Source organism: Lontra canadensis, unplaced genomic scaffold (genome assembly GCF_010015895.1).
Source record: "Lontra canadensis isolate GAN:19392208 unplaced genomic scaffold, GSC_riverotter_1.0 scaffold106, whole genome shotgun sequence".
NCBI lineage: Eukaryota > Metazoa > Chordata > Mammalia > Carnivora > Mustelidae > Lontra > Lontra canadensis.
This window is the reverse complement of record NW_022631100.1, coordinates 1933682-1952224: the sequence shown is the minus strand read 5'-3', so window position 1 is coordinate 1952224 and position 18543 is coordinate 1933682. Positions and strand designations below refer to the sequence as shown.

The 18543-nt window shown below is 54.8% G+C and overlaps 1 protein-coding gene across 3 annotated transcripts in view; it reads right to left on the bottom strand.

The window, feature by feature from the left end:
* Positions 1 to 18543, bottom strand: part of EPHX1 (epoxide hydrolase 1) — a 55897-nt gene that overhangs the window by 13599 nt on the left and 23755 nt on the right. Inside the window, exons 1-2 of one of the 3 annotated variants that reach the window (XM_032838718.1) lie at positions 13959 to 13999; positions 1225 to 1412 (exon numbers count right to left, since the gene is read on the bottom strand). In XM_032838718.1, coding sequence (XP_032694609.1) covers positions 1225 to 1407 — 183 coding nt within the window. In that variant the 5' untranslated portion in view covers positions 1408 to 1412; positions 13959 to 13999. Of the gene's footprint in view, positions 1 to 1224; positions 1413 to 13950; positions 14000 to 18543 lie in introns of those variants that run through there. The other 2 variants (XM_032838719.1, XM_032838720.1) reach the window with 2 other exon arrangements.

Genomic DNA, 18543 nt, shown 5'->3' with positions numbered 1-18543 from the left:
CCTCGGGGCCCTGCCTCTGTCCTGAACAGCAAGGCATTGGCGGTCCCCCCCCAGGAGCCTCAGCCTGCTTTCTCTTGGGTGTAGCCCAGTTTCTGCTTTTCACCGAAATCTTACTTTTTATTGGCACTTTGTACGGCATGTACCCTTAGTAAACCCTCAGTTCCTTTTCCTCTGTGCCCACTTCTTCTCTAGATTATAGGACTGGGAGTGAATGGCGGGCAGGACTTCTCCCTTCTTGGGAAGCCCAGCACCATACCTGCATACAGCAGGTGCTCCAATGTGCACAGAACGAAAGCAAGAATGGGCAGGGCCTTGGGGTGCCTGGGTGGCTTCGTGGGTTGAAGCCTCTGCCTTCAGCTCGGGTCATGATCCCAGAGTCGGGGGATCGAGCCCCGCGTCAGGCTCTCTGCTCAGCGGGGAGCCTGCTTTCTCCTCTCTCTCTGCCTGCCTCTCTGCCTACTTGTGATCTCTGTCTGTCAAATAAATAAATAAAATCTTTGAAAAAAAAAAAAAAGAATGTGCAGGGCTGCCCTGGGTCCCACTCACCCTCCTGGGCCAGCAGCCCACCCCACCCGGCACCCCAGACTCCAGCGTGTGGGAGAGGGGCACACGCTCCGGGGTTGGACAGACCTGAGCCCAAATCCTGCTTATTATCTTGGTCACCTGGAGCCCATTGCTTTGTCCAAGCTCCAATTCCTGCGTCCGTAGAGGGGATGACAGTCTTCAGCCTACAGGGTCACTGCGGGGACTGCACAGGACCACGAGCCCCCGCCCCCCAGCAGGCGCATAACAGATGCTGACCCTGACAGCATCTGACATCACCGCAGCCTTGCTTCTTCTCACTCAGGATCTCTGCCCAAGCCCTGGTTAGAACCTGCTGGCCTTCTCCTGCCAGCTCACTCCCAGGGCTTCCCTGGATGCAAAGGAGGAGGACACAGCTGCTTTCCGTTTCCTTGGATGCACATGCCCGGGACAGGTGACACCACCCCCTCACCTGGGCATGGCTGGAACTTGGGCAGGGGATGGAGGTCCTGCCCGAGGAGGAAGGAGTAGAGGGGACGGGTGGGCAGAGGGGGCAGGCTGGACATGTCTCCCTGGGCACCTGCCAGTGGGAGGAGAGTGGAGGGAAACCTGCTCTCTGGCCCGTCCCAGCCTCCAGGGAGCCCCAGCAGGGGCCTCGCTGTCCTCCCCCCTGCTCAGCCCCACCTGCAGAAGCTACCTTACCTGGATCTCCTCCTCGGAGGTCTCTACCTTGAAAGGGCGGATGCTGCCATCCTCCTCGGCTTCGGGCCTTGCCCCGGGCCCCCACCACCCATCTTCAAGAGGCAACGTTTCCTCCTTGTCCCGGGAGACAAACCAGTAGATGACAAAGCCCAGCAGGGAGGAGACGAGAATCTCCAGCCACATGATTCCTGCAAAAGCGAGGAGTGTCCGTCAGCCGCTGAGAACCCCGGCCACGCCTCGACCCCCTGCTGGAGACCCCGAATCCCCACCTGGTCTCCCACTGCACCCTAGACATCAGGTACTTTTTTTTAAGGTAAGCACCACATCCAGCATGGAGCTCAGTGTGGGGCTGGAACTCACGACCCTGAGCTCGAGCTCTAAGCTGAGATCGAGTCAGACCCTCACCAATGCCCCAGATGCCCCAGACCTCATGCACTTCTGACCTAAAAAAAAGAATATAAGCACAGGGAAGTACTGAACACCAAGAAAGAAAAGACAAGCCTCATCTGTAAGCTCATCTACTGAGCTATGAAATTCATTCTTTGAATCGGAAAAACGTGGACGCAGGGTGGCTTCTCCACAGCCCCCAGGTATGGGGGCTCCCCTCCGTGGCCTCGTGGTTCTCTGGTTCCCCAATGGGCCTTTGGCTCTGGAAGCTTCTCTCCACCCTCGTGAGTGCCCCCCCACCCCCGCCGCCCCATGCAGTGCTGGGCTCTGGAGGCTCCACCCCCTGTCTCCAGTCCCCATGGGTGCAGGGACCAGCACGGAGGCTTGGTGGGACGGGGTGTTATGAGGCCATACATCTCAGCTGTAATTTTAAAACCTCTTTAGAAGATAGGATTCATGGAGTGCCTGGGTGGCTCAGTGGGTTAAGCCTCTGCCTTCGGCTCAGGTCATGATCTCAGGGTCCTGGGATCAAGCACTGCACTGGGCTCTCTGCTCAGCAGGGAGCCTGCGTCCTGCTCCCATCCCCCTGGCCTGCCTCTCGGGCTACTTGTGATCACTGTCGGTCAAATAAATAAATAAATAAATAAAAAAGAAGATAGGATTCACAAGCTGTACAATTCCCCCGTCTCAAGTGTAGGATCTGATGATTTCTAGTTGGCCAGAGCCCCAATTTTAGAGCATTTCCATCAGCCCTAGGCAACCACAATTCCGCTTTCTGTCTCTATAGACCTGCCTGTTCTTAGGACAACCTGAGAAGCTGTCCGAGTCCTCTTTGCCGAAGGACCTGCTGGGGCCAGGCTGAGGCCCTGGGGTTGGCTCCTACCACCCCTGAAATGGGCCACCGGGGGCTGGTCCTTGAAATCCTGGTCCGCGGGCATCCAGAAATTGCTTAGCCTTCCTGCCCTTCCCTCAGCACTGCAGAGATCAAATGCCCTTCACTGTCCCCATCCTACTGACGCAGGGGTCAGGTGTGTGCCCCTCCCTGCCCCCCAACTCCGGCCGATGCCTTCTCACTGCTGGGGGCTCATGGTCTGGGCAGGTGACAGGCAGTGTTGGGGAGGGCTTCCTCGGGGGGAGTGACTCCATATCATTCAGCTCACCTAATTATCGTAATAGTCCCATCTTGCAGTTGAGGAAATGAAGGCTGAGCAGTGTGTCTAAGCCCCAAAAGCCCGTAAACGGGGGAGGCAGGTTCCCAAGCTGCGCGGACATGCACCCCAGACCACCTCTACTCCCTGTGCTTGGTTACTCAGGGAAGATCTCTCTGCACGATGGAACTGTGGGCCTCTAGAAGGCAGGGAAGATGCCCTTTTCGGCCCTAAATCCTCTCTATTCCCCTCTAAGGTGGCACAGGGCCGTGGACGGCACCATCCCAACTGTAAGGGATAAACCAGAATCTTGCAGGAGAATTGCCTACAGTCTCTCTGGAAAAGGGGCAGAATCTACTAGAACTGGACCTTGACAAAGTCTGTGACTCAGCAAATCACCCCTAGGTACAGACCCAACCTAAACACAACCCAGACCGGGGAAGAGATGTGGAGAGCAAGGGCTCAGGCAGGTGCATAACACAACTCGGGGTGTGCCGGGTCACTGCTGCAGGGACACTCTGTTAGGAGCCCGGTGCGGCCATGGTCATGGCCCCCAAGCCTGCAGGCGCCCCTCGAGTGTGGGAACCCACCTGGGCTCTGACTCTTTACTCAGCAAGACCTGCTGATTTGGAAGTCACAGGCGGCCTGGTTCCTGGAAGTGGGAGTGCGCTGGGGAGGTGACACACCATCTCCCAGGCCCACCACACTCCAAGTAACACACAACGCCCTTGTGGGTCTGGGGAGACCCGGTCTGGCCTTCCCAGAGAACCCCCATTCCATGGGATTCCCCCCCAAAAAGAGAAACTGGGACTACCTTGACTTAAGAACTTGAACATCCCAGGGTTTACAAAAAGGGAGCTTCTCCTGTTCCCAGTAGCTGAAATCCCGAGCGACCAAAGCACTCTGAGCATCTGTGGCCTTGTAACCCGGGGGAAACCACGCCTGGCTCAAAGCAGGTCTCTGGCCCCGTGCGTTCCTTCCCCTGAATCCCTTCCTACTGGGTGCAATCTTCAGGCTGGCAGAGCCCCCGGGGGATTCCTGCACACCAGAGCCATGCACGGGAAACTGCCGTCTGGGAGTGTCCGCGCCCCAAGGACATGGCTTGGGAGGATGGAGGCAGCACGAGGGGGGGTGGGGACCTCTGGCTGTCTGCATCCCGCAATCCCCGTCCAGGGGCAGGTGCCCATCTTTGTTTCCATCTGTCCTGAGAGGCTGCAATTCTCACCCCCAGGGACAGATCTCTGTCTCTTTGGCTATCACGTCCTCAGGGAGAGCTCTTGCATGGGGTCCGCTCCTGCCAGTGGAGAAAACACTCTGCCTCGTTCAAAACACCAGCCTTCAGGAGCCACCGTGAAGACTTCACAAGTCTCAGGTTCTAGAAGGAGCGTGGCAGCTTCGTGGGGCAGGCTCCTGATGCCTGAGCCTGGGAGGCACGCTCTGAAAGCTCCAGATCCATATTCGACCTGATTTCGTCGCTTCGTGTTGTTTGGTTGTAATGCATTTTCCCAGAACCCAGACCTGATGCTCTGCTGGGAGAGGTCGGGGGGTCAGAGGGGAGGAAGTCTTTCCCAGTGGAAACATTTTTTCCTCAGAGTCAGAGTACCCTTCCTAAAACAGTGATTAGCTTGCCTCATAAGGAAAATGTAGTTTTTCTTGTAAACCAGCCTGATTTCTTTCTTTTTTAGCACAGTAACTGGAGGACAGTGGTCATGTGAGATCGTGCTCAAAGGGACCTTGACGACTCGGGTAAGAAACAAGATCATATGGAGTTTAATTCCCCAAATTCTTCTCTGAGGTCAAGCTCTGGACACATACTTATGCAACTTGGGGAAAAACATCAATCATCGGGGCGCCTGGGTAGCTCCGTGGATTGAGCGTCTGCCTTTAGCTCAGGTCATGATCCCAGAGTTCTGGGATCGAGTCCTGCGTCAGGCTCCCTCTGCCCCACTTGTGCTCTCTCTCTCTGCCTCAATCTCAAATAAATAAATAAATAAAATCTTAAAAAAAAATCGGGGTCAGTTTGCAATGAAGAAGCTAATTGGGCAATACGGTAACCTTAGGACTGCATGTAAAGTACTTGAAAGGGACAAGGAAAGTCCATGGGGCTGTGAACTCGTTTTCTCCTGCCTTCCTGGGTCTGACTTACAAAGCCAACTCTTAGATACACGAGGTCAAATAAAGGAGGCGCTTCCGTCTCCTGCACGCATGGGTGAAATGGACATCCTTCTAAGAATTGAACTGAAGTCATCTTTCTGTTATGCTTGGGGCAGAAACCCAAGTTTTAAAAACAGACGATTCATTTAAGGACTGAGACTAAAAGCTCAACTCTTTTCTTATAACTTGAATTTGGTCTGTAATGGACCAGGAAGTCATTCATTCTTTTAAAGTAAATAAGGGATTTGGATTGGTGCCTTGGAAAAGTCTTCTTGGACCAGAGATGAGCTCAGCAGACACCATGGGTGTGTGTGTGGCTGGGAGTTTTGAAGGCTACCCGGGAGTTCACGAGACACAAAGTAGGAAAGTGCACATGTGGGCGAGGAATGCCGAGATCTACACCTGTGCCCACCGTAGGCAGTGACAGTTGCAAGCTTCAGGGTGCAGTCTTTCCATTTCCGTCTGTTCCAGCTGTCCCTACCTAGCCTCCTGGAAACTGCTGCTTCTTCATGACGATGCCACGAGTGTTAACGCAGAAGTCAGGATTGCCGTTCAGATGCCCCTTCTGGAAATCCTAAGCCAGGGCTTGGGAGCAAGGTGAGGAAATGTGCCTGGGGAGGTGGGCGCATTGTGGCTGCTGGAGAAAAAGGCAGCCTGGCCGGGTTACTGAAACCTTGGCGCCCTGCCCCCGCTGCCTGGAGGGAGTTGGGCACTCAGCAAACGTGCACCCCCCTTCTCCTGCTTCCTTCCTCACTTGGAATTTTGCTTCTCATTGGCAAAGCCCAGCTGAACACTGCATTTCCTGGCCCTCTCTGCAGCTCAGTCTGATGGAGTGATGAGGTGCCGACAAAGAGCCGTAAGTGTGTTTGGGGAAGAGCCACCTGTGGCCTGGATAGTACTTGGTATAAATTAGCAAAAGACACCTGTCCTTTAAAACGAGATAAAAAAATTAACCTAGTGTATTGTTTGGTCCTAAGACGTCTCATTGTCATCTCCCAGAAAGCACTTGTAAATACATATGCAAATCCACGCTGCAGACGATGTGCATGGCATTCTCTCAGGTTGCACAGTGTGCCACCTGAGCAAGGGTGCATGGGTCCTACATGGGTGTGGCAGACTGTGTAAAGAACGCTGCCTCAGCTGGGAAGTGTGCACCTATTGCCCTTCCCCCTCCTCCTTCATGCTTCCAGGGATACAGATGTGACGCTTGGACTCTGGTAGCCATTTTGGGTCGTGAGGTCATCTTGAGGAGAGAGGTCAGCGCTAGGACGATGATGGCGATGATGGATTCCCGCTGACTGTGGCACTAGCAGCCCAGTCCTGGATGACTTATTCCAAACTTCCTTCATGTGACAGGGAAACAAACTTCTACATTGTTTGAGCCACTGTCCTTTTGAGCGTTGTATTATAGAAAGCCTAACATCATCCTCACTAATTGCGAAAGTCAGGGAGAAAACAAAATATATCCAATCCCCCTGCCCCTGTGGACACATTCTCAACAACAAATGCTCAGTCTTTGAAAGGTTCAACGCTGCATTTGTGCTCCATGGCTGAGACGTATCTGATGAATAAACATCGTCCTGGAAACAATTTGAATGTCTATTGGCTGGGGACGGAAGTAAGCTGTCATGTACTCATCAAATGAATTTAGGGACAGCTGCCCCAAATGTGCCCCTTCGGCATGGTGATGAGTTTAAATAAAAGTCACTTAGGAAGCAGCCGGTGCGAGGACCCTCAGACCCTCCTGTTTGCCCCTGAAAGCAGGAAACAAACCTCCCAAAAGAAAAATACCCTTCCTGTGTTAAGAAGTAAAAAGACACCCTTGTCGCCGGAGATGGGGACTTGAGAGTCGAGAAAGCGGTACACACAGGTTAATCTACTCACCATGTCTAAATTCTGATTAGAATTCCCCACAGATTAAGGCTCGCAAACACCTGTTTTCTATATCCTGTTAATTCGTCACGCGTTGATTGTCTCTTTGTCTCGAAAGTATAAAAATTGTCTACCTTGGTCATTTCTTTGGGCCCAATTTCTCTACTGGACCTCCATGCACAGGTCATAAAACTTTGAGGTTTTTCTTCTGGTTAATCTGTCTCGTGTGAATTGAATTCTTGGTCCAGCTGAAGACCCTGAGGGTAGATGAAGAACTTTTTCTTCCTTACACTGCACAGAAGGTCAATTATCTGTGACTCCAGAAAGATCTCCCCGATGAACAGTTAAGTGAGAGCAGGAGGGCATGGCCAACAGTGCCACCCACATGGACCAAAGGATGCAATTTCCTATGGACAGTCTGGGACTTCACCCAGATGCTGGCAACAGTGACCACCCCAAAGAGGGAACGATCTTTTTTATTCTTTTCAAAGATTTTATTTATTTATTTATTTGAGAGAGGGGGGCATGCAAGCAGGAGGAGGAGCAGAGGAGAGAGGGAATCTCCGGAAGGCTCCACGCTGAGCACGGAGCCCAGTGCGGGGCTCGATCTCATGACTCTGAGATCAGAAGTTGAGTCAGATGCTCAACCAACTCAGCCACTATGCGCCCCATGAGGAAAAGTCTTGTGCTCGATAAGCTTTTGTACTTTGAAAAAAAATCCCCTTTACCAAATGCATGTACTATCCTCTCAAAAACAACATAATTGTACATTTTTTAAACCACGAAAACTCGTAAGGGGGACAACAGTCCTTCCTGTGACTCAGCGTCAACGGTGAGTCAGATGCCCTCTCCGGGCCAGAGGCACTCAGAACCTAGTCACGCAGCTATGGCGGGGATCCCGTTTGGTGACTTCCTGGGGGCTGAGACCCCATTGGGATAAAGGACAATCTGGAAGCCCAGGGGCCTCTGCGGGCCACGGGCCTGGTGGAAATGTGAAACAGATGGGTTAACGAGGCTGGCCAGGCTGCCAGGGGTCCTGTGCCCAAACGGGGCCATCCCTTCCAGGCACCGGGCTCCTGCTGCCTCCTGCGTGGGCAACAGACACGTATGTGGTTCTAACCTAGATCCCAGCACCCACCTGCCAATGTAGTGGCTCCCAAATATCTTGGACCCTTTGCGGGGGCATCTGCAACAGCACAGTGATCTCATCCCCCTATGCCTCTGTCTCCTTCTGGGGCTCCTACTCACTGTGGCGGGCACTAGGCACCTTCTGCATGCTGCCCCCAAGGCCCATGCCATGACCTTGAACCCCCTCCGGCATTCCACCCACATGGATGAAACCTGTTGGCAGATTCTAGCAGCTCCATCTCCAAGATGGTCTGGAAGCCACCTCTGCCACTATCTGGACCAAAAGTGAAGCCTCGGTCTAGTCCCCTCCCACATCGTCTGCAGACAGAGGGACCTTCTGTAAATCCAAACCTGCTCATGTCCCTTCCCTTGTTACAACCCTCAAATAGCTTCCCGCTGCTCTTGGAACAGAGGGACACGGCTCAGCCTTCAAGACCCCTGTGGTCAGAGCGGCGCACCTCTCCCTTCCTTGCCTTCTCTGGGCCCAACCCCCACCTCGGACCCAGGGCATCCCAGGCTGTCTTTGAGAACAGAGGCCGAGGGGGCCCAGCTCTGCCTCCCCGGGAGGACTCCGCCCTCTGCCCCATGGCGCTGAGGGTTTCCTGACTGTGACTCACACTCACATGAGAGAGAACCTCAGCTCCTTCCGGGGGAAGTCATCTCGACAGAAAACTCTGGGGCAGAGGCTGTGAGGGGGCACACGGTGGCACCACAGGCTGCTGTGACGCCAGGCCAGACAGAAAGGTGGGGCTCGGGGTTCTGTGCCCTCCCCTAGGCCCGGGCCCCTCGCCCCCACCCCCCCAAGTCTCACCACTCCTCTCTGGAGGAAGGCCGAAGGAACATCCCTGTGGAATGGAAAAACAGATGGCTTCCCTCCCATCCCAGGGCTGGCCGTGAAGAATGGGAATGTTCCTGCCGCCAAGGCACTGCTCACAGCCGCTGCCCCGGCAAAGGGGCTTCCCAAAATTCCCAGAAAGTCCCAGGCCCTGCTCGCTGGGGCTGAGAGCACCCTGGGGGGTGGATGACCAGGGACAGAGCAGGAAAGCCTGGCGGGGAGGACACCCTGACCAGCCACACAGCCTCTGCCCCCACAGACATTTCTCCCCGGACCCCAGCGGCCAGCAGGGCCTCAGGATGGGTGAGGCCTGGGACAGCTGCAGAGCAACACGCCCTGCACCCCTACCCCAGAGCCAGGCCTTGTTTTCCGCCAAGAAGGCCTGGAGCAAAGCCTGGGAGAGCAGCCTGGAACCAGCACCCAGGGGAAAAGAAAACATCGTTTACAGGCAAAAACAAAGCAGAATGCAAGGGCAGTAAAAACAGCACCGGGGCGGGGTGCAGGCTTCGTGGGGGAAGCCCTGCTCTCGGCCTGCATAGGGACACATCGCCATTGGACATGGAGTGTGTCCCCCACCCCCAAACTGACTCTCTGTTCATGCCTCTGTGTAGACAGACAACACGGCTCGATTCCTGTTGCAGCTGGATGGCATGCTCTTGAAGCCGGGAGCCTGCAGGCCGGTGGTCAGGCGCTGGCTGCTGGCCTCTAGTCCTGGCCCTGCCGCCCACCAGCCACGCGACTTCAGGCCAGTGACCCCAGCTCTCCAGGCCTCACCGAACTGGGGGGTTCAAAGAGTCATTTCGGGTAAAGGGGCGATGCACCCAGCCAGGGATTCGCTTTGGATTTTAAGTCCCCAGAACACGACAGGTCAAGGAGAGGGACCCCAACCCATGTCCTTATCCAGCACTTTCCCTGAGGAAATGCTACCCCGACCAAGATGGGGAGCTGAGGAGTAGACCTCAGAGGAGGGAAGGCAGAACGTGTGGGGCGCCCAAGCCCCGCCGCAATGGGAGAAGGGAGGACCCCTGGCAGGACTGGCTGACCCCCAGCACCTCTGGAGGGGACCCAGGGACCTGCAGACCTGGCTGCTGAGCTAAGGGCTCCCCACAGACCCGTTGACACAGGCCTGAAGGTGGGTAGTGCGGCGGCGGGGGGGGAGGCATGCTGGGATCAGTGTGTTGGTGGCCGATGTCACCCGAGGCCCCACTTCACTCCTGGCTGCCCTAGGACACCAGGCCAGTTTTCCACTGGTCTTACGTTACAAGAGAAATGCCCCGAGCAGAGCACAGTTCGCTGCCTCTGAGGAAGAAGCAATTTACCTGGTGTGGGATTTCAACACTTGGCATCTCTACCTGAGTCGAGAAGAGCCCCATTCTGGAGGATAAAGGAGTGGGCCATGCATGCTGAAATGCTGTCAGTCACGTACCTGATCTCCTTCCCCTCTGTCCCCAGGTCAGCCAGCCCTCAACAATGTGCTCCCTGGTCTGGAAGCTTCCTCAATGGTATGTAAGCTGATAGCACTGTTGGCTGGGCCTTGCTGAGTAACCTAAGCTGCTTTCTCCTCTGGAATGTGGTAAAAGGCCCCGTGCTTCATGGAGGGGGGCCCTAAGGACGAGAGTCAGGGTGTCCAGGAATGTTCTGGGCTGTTGGTATCTTGGTGGGGGTCAGTTTGCTAGTGGCAATGTCTGGGTAGCAGAAAGGAATAAAAAGTTGCAAAAGGCTAAAAATACTTCTGAAGTTCAGTGGAAGGTCCTGGTGGACAAAGCAGCCTCTGAGGGAGGGAGGAAGGTGTGGACCCGGGTGAGGACATGGCCACCTCCTCCCACCCCTGGGGTGGGGGAGGTGGGCCTGCCCATTCCTGACGCCTCAAAGTGACCACATGGTCCAGCAAGCAGGTCCTGCCACAGGCAAACAAAAAACCCGGGAAAGCAGAAAAGTACATCCACTTTCCCTGAAGACTTGGAAAGTGAGTTGGACTCCCTGCACACATCACTGTGTGGACCCACCAAGAAGACATCTGAATTCAGTGTATCAATCTTCTCTAAAGGTAAAGGCGGCAAAAACTCCTGTTCTTGATCCAGGGACCTTCCGTTCCTCCCACGGTCGCCCTTTGTGAGTCAGCCATAGAATCTTCTGGAATGTCTCAGAGCACCTCAGAGAGGGAGGGGTTGCAGCACTAGGACAGCACAGCCCCACGCTGGACACAGACAGTGGGGTGTCCACACCAGGTATGTGAGCTGGGCTGGGGAAGGCCTCAGCTGGGCTTCCGAGGGTGAGGAAGGGTGCACCATGACCTCCCTCAGGAGAGCAAACACACCTTGAGGGAAGTGAAACCCCAGTGTGAACTTGGTTCGCACCGAGTGTGTTTGGTCATGTAACCAAAGATGGGACCGCGTGTTCCCTCCCTGGTGAGAGGGAGGATTTCCTGCAGCACATAACGCCCTTCTCCTCAGGGAAGGCAGGTGGCTGGATCCCCTCTTGGGGAACTGCTGTACCCCCAATCCTCTCCACACAGCACCCTGGGGCCCCTGCTCCAGCCCAGGAAAACTCACAGGTGGGTGGGTGGTGACTCCGAGGGGCCAGCTGGGCTGGGCAGGGACACTTCTTCAATCCCGAGCCCCTGCCCTCTGTCTGAGGGTTTGCCCCACAGCCTGAGGCCACGGCTGTCACTTCGCTTGTGGCTTCCCCTGTGGACCTGGCACAGGGTCTCCCCAGGCCCCATCAAAACTGACCGCTCCCCGCAGACACGTTTTTCCCCCTGAAGGTCCGTTTGGACTTCTTACCCGCACAGTCGTCACACACTCGCGTTCCAGGGGCCCTCACATTGAACACCCCAACCCCTCCATTTTATGGGTGAGGTCCAGGGCAGGGACATCCCAATGGCACAGCTAGGACACGCGTCCCCTCTTCTTTCAGCGCCAATTCTCCTTCCGCACTACCGTGTTCCGTCAGAGGAAGGAATCACCGACGATGGGGTTGAGGGCCTTCCGGAGGTAGGTTTTGGGCATGAGCTCCCAGGGGCCCTGTGAACCCCCCGCCGCCTGCTCTCCCTGTGCGCCCTCCGGCCCTGAGTGTGGGTCCTTGGCACCAGTTCCTCAACAGCGGCCCCCAGCTCCCACTAAGCCCCCCTTATTCTGTGCGCCTATCTGTGCTCCGCAGCTCTGCGCACCTGCACTCAGGAACAGAGTCTGGGCAACCCGTGTGTCCTCGGGTCTGGGCCTGGGCCAGGAGGCTGAAGGGAAGAGTCAGGGTGCATGGGCAGGGGGTGGGGCAGTTAGTAAGCCTGGGGCCTGTCGGACTCTTCCATCCATGGCTGGGGCTCCCTGTGAGCTCCTGTGGGAGCATGGGACAGGTCCCTCTCCCCAAACGCATTTGGCCACTTTGACCAGACACCCCGCTCCTATAGGTGGGTACCAGCTAGAGTGTCCTAGGCCCACGGGTGCACATGGGTTGGAGCAGAAGGCACTGAGGTTCACTTTGGTTGTCCTGCTGAGCAGTTACTGTCTGTGTGTCTGTGAAGGTCTTTCCTTTTCTGGAACTGGGAGGGGGGCAGAGAAGGGAGCACATGGCAGAAAGTTCCGGAGTCCTCTTGCTCTCAAGCTGGGCCAGGACAGTTTACACAAGAGGTCACTCACACCAAAGGCCCTGGTGGCAGCCAGCCCCACACTCAGAAAACACAGATAAGAGTTCATCTGTGCCAGGAGCGCTCCTGCCCCAGGGCCTTTGCTCTTCCCTCAACCTGGTGCACAGTCACCCCCGATGGCAATCTGCCACTCCTACCTCCTCATTGTTATTCAGATGTCACCTCTCAACCCAGACTTCTCTTTCACCTGACACTCCTTCCCTCTCCAGGTTTTCCCCATCTTTGAAGGTACCTTATATTTTACGAGTTTATTTCATGGCCCACCTCTCTCTCCATAAAACTGCTGGCCTCCTAAGGGCATGATCCAGGAGGAGCCCCCTGCCCTGGACAGAGGGTGGTCCCTAAGCACCGCCCACACTTCCCAGGGAAACACCCGTCCTCACAGTCATCCTAGGTGTGGAAATTTGGGGGGGGGCGGACTACTGCTGAACAACCCCAGAACTTTTTGCTAAGTCAGACCCAGTGGGGCTAGGCCCTGAAGGGAGCCACCACCCAGGAGAGGACAATGTTACTTTCTGGAGCTGGAAGCTCCCTTGGGAATGTTTACTGTCCATGCTGCTGCACTCAGGGGAGGCCCACGTTCTCAGCCCTTTCCCCCAAGAGCTCATCCATCCAAGCAAAGGCGCTGGGTGGGAGGCAGAGATGTACAATGCACAGGCCTCCCCTCTCCCCACCTACCCGGGGTGCAGGATGCAGAGCCCTCACAGAGCTGCCAGGGCCGGGACAGGGGTGTCTGGCCAGGCAGAGGGGAGGGCAAAACCATGCTCTGCGGAGACTAAGGCTTATACCGTGGGAGGCGGGAGGGCAAGTGGGCCATGCAGCTTTAGAGAAAGAAGTCAAACAGCCCAGCGGGATTGCTGGAGCTCTGACTCCAAGCCCAGGCCTCCCCCTAGCTAGGCGGCGGGTAGGGCGGAGAGAGAGGGGCGGGAGGGGAAAACCGGGAGGCAGAAAAGCACGCTTCAACTGCGAGATTTGGAACAGGTTTTAGGACTCCGGCGACAAACAAGAGCGTTTCACTGGGGGCGCGACGCACCCTGGAAGCAATACTGTCGGGGAGTGACAGGCTTGGGGACCCCCGCTGCCTCCCTCCCCGCCCCCGTGCGCCCGCCGGAGCTCGCTCGCAGGGCCTGCCCGGGCCTCTTCCCGGAGCCGCACGCACCTGCAGCCCCAGGTTGGGGGAGGCCGAAGGGGGCGAGGCGTGGGCGCGCCAAGCCCTCGGTCCTTGTGCAGCTGCGGGCCCCTGAGGGGTGAGCGAGTCCCTGCTTGCAAGTCCCACTGCCGCCCGCGCCCGCAGCCGTGCCCCTACACTCGCCCCCTTCACCCTTCGCGCCCCACACTCGCCCCCCGTAACCGCGCCCCCAGCCGGCGCCCTTGCACCCCCTCGCGCCGCACAGCTGCCCCGCCTCGCCCCACCCCCGCAACCGGGCCCCTACACTTTCCTGTTGTCAGCCCCCTGCAACAGCGCCCCGCACATCCTCCCCTCCTCCGACCCCCGTAGCCGCGCCCCCGCACCCCCCCGCACGCACCCACAGCTGCGAACTCGCCCGTACCCCCCGCACCCCCTTACGGTCGTCGCCTCCCAGGCCCCCAGGCTCCGGCGGCGGCGGCGGCGGCGGCAGCTGCGCGCAGTCCCTCGGACCCCCGCTCTGCAGGCTCCGGAGGCCCCGCGCTGACCCCGCCCAGACTCGGCCCCCAAGGGGCGGTCCCGGGTCGGGCCCAGGGCCCGCGGAGGACCCGGTTCAGCCCCGCCCCTGTTCCGGGAGCTGCCCAGGCAGGTCCCGTCACCCGCCGCTGGCTGCGCCCCTGCTGGGGAAGAGGGCGCCTCCAAGTGCAGACTCGCAGCCGAGGCGTTGAGGGACTTGGAGAAGTTCGGGGCAGCCCCTGGGTCGGCTGACTTCGGGGGGCAGAGGCGTCCTTCCCGTTTCTTCGCTGCGGCCTCTCACTGCCGCTGCCCCTCGCATACCTGGAGAGCCAGGAGCGCGGCGCAACTTTAGAACAAATTCAGTCGTCCGGATGGAGGCAGGAGCCGCTCTGAGGTCTTCCCAGCGAGGACTGGAGTCTGCGGTGCCGACCCGAAGGCGGGTGGTGGGCTCCCTGACTCGTCGCACGGGCGCTGATCGCAGACCTCCGCCCGTGAACCGCCCTGCTTCCCTCCTCGCGACCCCGCAGCGCCTCGCCTCTGCGCCCAGGAGGTGGCTGTCGCCACGTCCGGCACCCTCGGGCCTCAGCCGGCAGAGGGCCTGTCGCGGCGGGGCGGGGCGGGGGGGAGGGGAGGGCGGGATGCTGGGACCGGCCCCTCACCCCGGCCCCGGGACTCTGCCTTTCGAGGAGAGGGTTTGTTTCTGGCCGGCGGACGCACGATTCGTCTTAGCCTCCGGGCCTTTGCTCGTGCCGCAGCCCTGGACAGGATGCCTTCCTGAATGCGACGTGCAGTGCCCGTGAGCCTTCATTCGACACCGTCCTGCAAAAGCCCTCCATCACCCTGCGGTCCTGGGCATCTCCATACTCGTTCAAAATTTGCCCTCTGTTGCATCCTCCCCTCCCCCATCCTTCCTCCAATCTATCAAGCAGAACCTCTAGCCATTTCACCAAGGGACTTGATTTTGCTGTTATTCTTAAAACGGCAGTGATGATGAAAACATTTAAAAAATTTGATCCTGGTGGTGACAGCACCGCCACAACCCTGTGACTGTGCTGAAAACTACTGATTTGAAAACTTTAAGAGGGTGGATTGTGTAGCATGTGAATTATATTTCCGCAAAACGGGTATTTTTGTATAAAATAACATTAGCGACATCGTAACCTCAGGGCTCACTCCTGTATCCTAACATTTTCCTCCCGGTACATCACCCATCCAGCATTAGGATATGCAATCTAAGACAGTGCAAGATATTTCAAAGTGCAATCTGCATACAGGCGGTCCGTAAATAAATAAGCCCGATTCCGAGCCAGCAGGACAAAGTTCAGACAGTCGCATTTCCACTGCTTTCTGTCAAAAGCCACCCAAAGGTTTATGAAGCAAAAGAGTGGGTATAATGCGACCTCTAGAATACATTGTATATTTTTAAAAACCAGAACAAAGGCTGTTGCTCTGGATAAGCTACTGGAGAGTTTCCAGGGATGTCAGGAAGGATGAAAAATAACTTGGGGGAGGGACGATTTTAAATAAAAATTGTAGATCAGTTCCTGATTCACCACCAAGGAAACAAGATTCTTTATGTCAAAAATGCACACATGAGGAAACATCCAATATCAAATAAAGTGACATTCTAGAAACTAATGGCCTGTATCTCCAAAAATGTCAGTGTCCAAACAACGTCAGTGTCAAAAAAACAAAAAACAAGACTGAGAAACTGTTTCTCACTGAAGGAGGTAGCGAATCATGAAAACCCACTGTAATCTGTACCGGGCCCTGGGCTGGGAACAGTTCTGGAAAGGACTTATTGGGGACATCTGAGGAAGGTCTATAGATAAAACAACAGATTATAAACGTTAAATAGCTTGATTTTGAGCACTGAATTTCTCCTGAGTCAGTATTTGTGACCTTGGAAAAATATACAGTGAAGTATTTAAGGAATAATAGAACACCAGATCTGAAATGGTTCTATCTGTTTGTGGAGGGAGAATCATAAGGGAAATGTTGCAAAATAGTAACAACTTTATACTATTCTTGCAACTTTACTGGAAGCTTGGAATCATTTTGAAATAAAAAGCTTAAAACTTGTGGATCAGGGAGGGGCACCTGGGTTAAGCAACCGACTCTTGGTTTCCGCTCAGGTCGTGATCTCAGGGCCGTGAGATCAAGACCCCCTGTGTCAGACTCCACGCTCAGCCCGGAGTCTGCTTAGGACCCTCTCTCCCTCCGCCCCTCCCCACTGTGCAGTAAAACAAACAAACAAATCTTTTAAAAAACTGTGGATCAAACATATGCATTGATCTCAGTTCCTGAAAGCAACATGAACATAACTACAGAGGGATTTAAAAAAAAGCTATATATTCCATAGGGACAAAATGAATGAGAGAAAAGAGCAGAGGAGAGATGTCAAATTTCTGTAAGGTGGAAAGTAGGGTGATTGATTAAGCAACTAAAGCCAAAAACCTTTCTACAACCAGAACTACAGCCCTGGCCGAACAGGACCCGCAACTCACTTTTGTAAATCAAGTTTTACTGAATGAGGTTGTACTTGTTTGCATTTTGTCCATGGCTACAAGAGCAGAGATGAGCAGTTACCCATAAAGCCTAAAATATTTATGATTTGGCCCTTTCCAGGAAAAGTTTGCCAACACCCACCTTACAGCTCGGCAAAGTCTTAGGACCTAAAGGCATCACGAGCCTTTGAAGGCAGGGTTGTGGGTGGGTGTGGGGACACCCTGAGTGTCCCTGCAGGGCAAGAATGCAAGGCAAAGACTTACCCGCAGGGGGCACTATTGCTTCAGGAGGAGAGTTTCAGTTTTGTAAGGTGAAAGGCATTCTGCAGATGGATAGCGGTGATGGCTGTCCAACAACAGGCATCAACCGAATATCACTTAAATGTACACGTAAAAGTGGTCAGGGGCGCCTGGGTGACTCAGTCAGTTAGGCAACTGACTCTTGGTTTCAGCTCAGGTCGTGATCTCGGGGTGGTGCTATCGAGTCCCATACAGGGTTCTGCACTCAGACGGGGGTCTGCTTGAGATTCTCTCTCTCTCCTGCTGCCCTTCCCCTGTACACTCTTGCTCACTTGTGCTCTCTCTAAAATAAATAAATAAATAAATAAATCTTTAAAATGGCTTAGATGGCAAATTTTATGTCACATGTGTTTTACTGTGATAAAAAAAAATTGAGGGGGAACCCTAGAAGGATTAAAGTCTGTACGAGAAATTATATCCCCTGTCCCTGGTTCCTACTCCAAGCCCTCTGATCTGCCTAACTCGGCAGGGTAGGGGTTTATTTTCTGAAACTGACCAGAGAGACTTCCCACTCAGAGGCACTCGCATAAGTAGAATCAAGTGGAAGTGTTTGCGCTGAACTATGAGTCCCTCCTCAGCCCCTTCCTGCTGTGGGTTCACAGATCACCGCCTCCGGGTAATAACCCCCAGGCAGGAAATGGAGGATCCGTGTCTGGAATAAGTGAGCGGTTCGCTCCCCATCTGAGTGCCCGCCACTGAGGCCAGTCTGTGGTTCTCTCCCGGAGCTGCCAACTGGATTTCAGTGTCAGCTGTCTCAGTCCTAAATATTAAAAGATTTGGGGAATGCCTCTGACATGAAAGGCAAAGTACAGAAAGTGCTCGCAGGCAACAGAAGAAACTAATATCTACAGAGATAAGAAATGAATTGTATTTATGAAGCAGGAACAGGAGGCAATAGACAAAAGAAGCATTCCTACAGTTAGAAAACACTGTCGGAAATAAAATTTTTCATGGAAAAGTCAGAGCACAGAGTTGAGGGATTCTCCCAGAAAAACAGAACACAAATCAGAAGATCAATCTGGGAAGTCACCAGATTAATATGAGTTCTGCAGGGGAGAAAAAAAACCAGGGTGCCTGGGTGGCTCAGTCATTAAGTGTCTGCCTTCAGCTCAAGTCATGATTTCAGGGTTCTGGGAGCTCAGGCTCTGCAGGGAGTCTGCTTCTCCCTCTCCTTCTGCCCCTCCACCATCATCCCCCTGCTCAGGCTAGCTCTCTCGCTTGCTCTCTCTCTCTCTCTCAAATAAATAAAATCTTAAAAAGAGAGAGAGAGAAGAACATAGAGAGAAGGAAGTAACTAAAGAAATAACCCAAGAATATTTCCCAAACCAAAGGACAGGAGTCTCCACATTGAAAAGACACAATAAAAAGCCAGAACCACACCAAGGCAAGTCACTGTGAACTTTCAGAATATTAAAGAAAAGATAAGCTCCTAGAAACTCCTAGAGAGAAAAACTAAAATGTAAAGAGGTCAACACAAACAGTAGTCGTCATCTTCTTCTTCTTTTTTTTTTAAAATATTTTATTTATTTGACAGAAAGACAGTGAGAGAGGGAATACAAACAGGGGGAGTAGGTGAGGGAGAAGCAGGCTTCCCTCGGAGCAGGGAACCCGACGCTGGGCTCGAGCCCAGGACCCTGGAATCATGACCCAAGCTGAAGGCAGATGCCCAATGCCTGAGCCACCCAGGTGCCCCAAACAGCAAT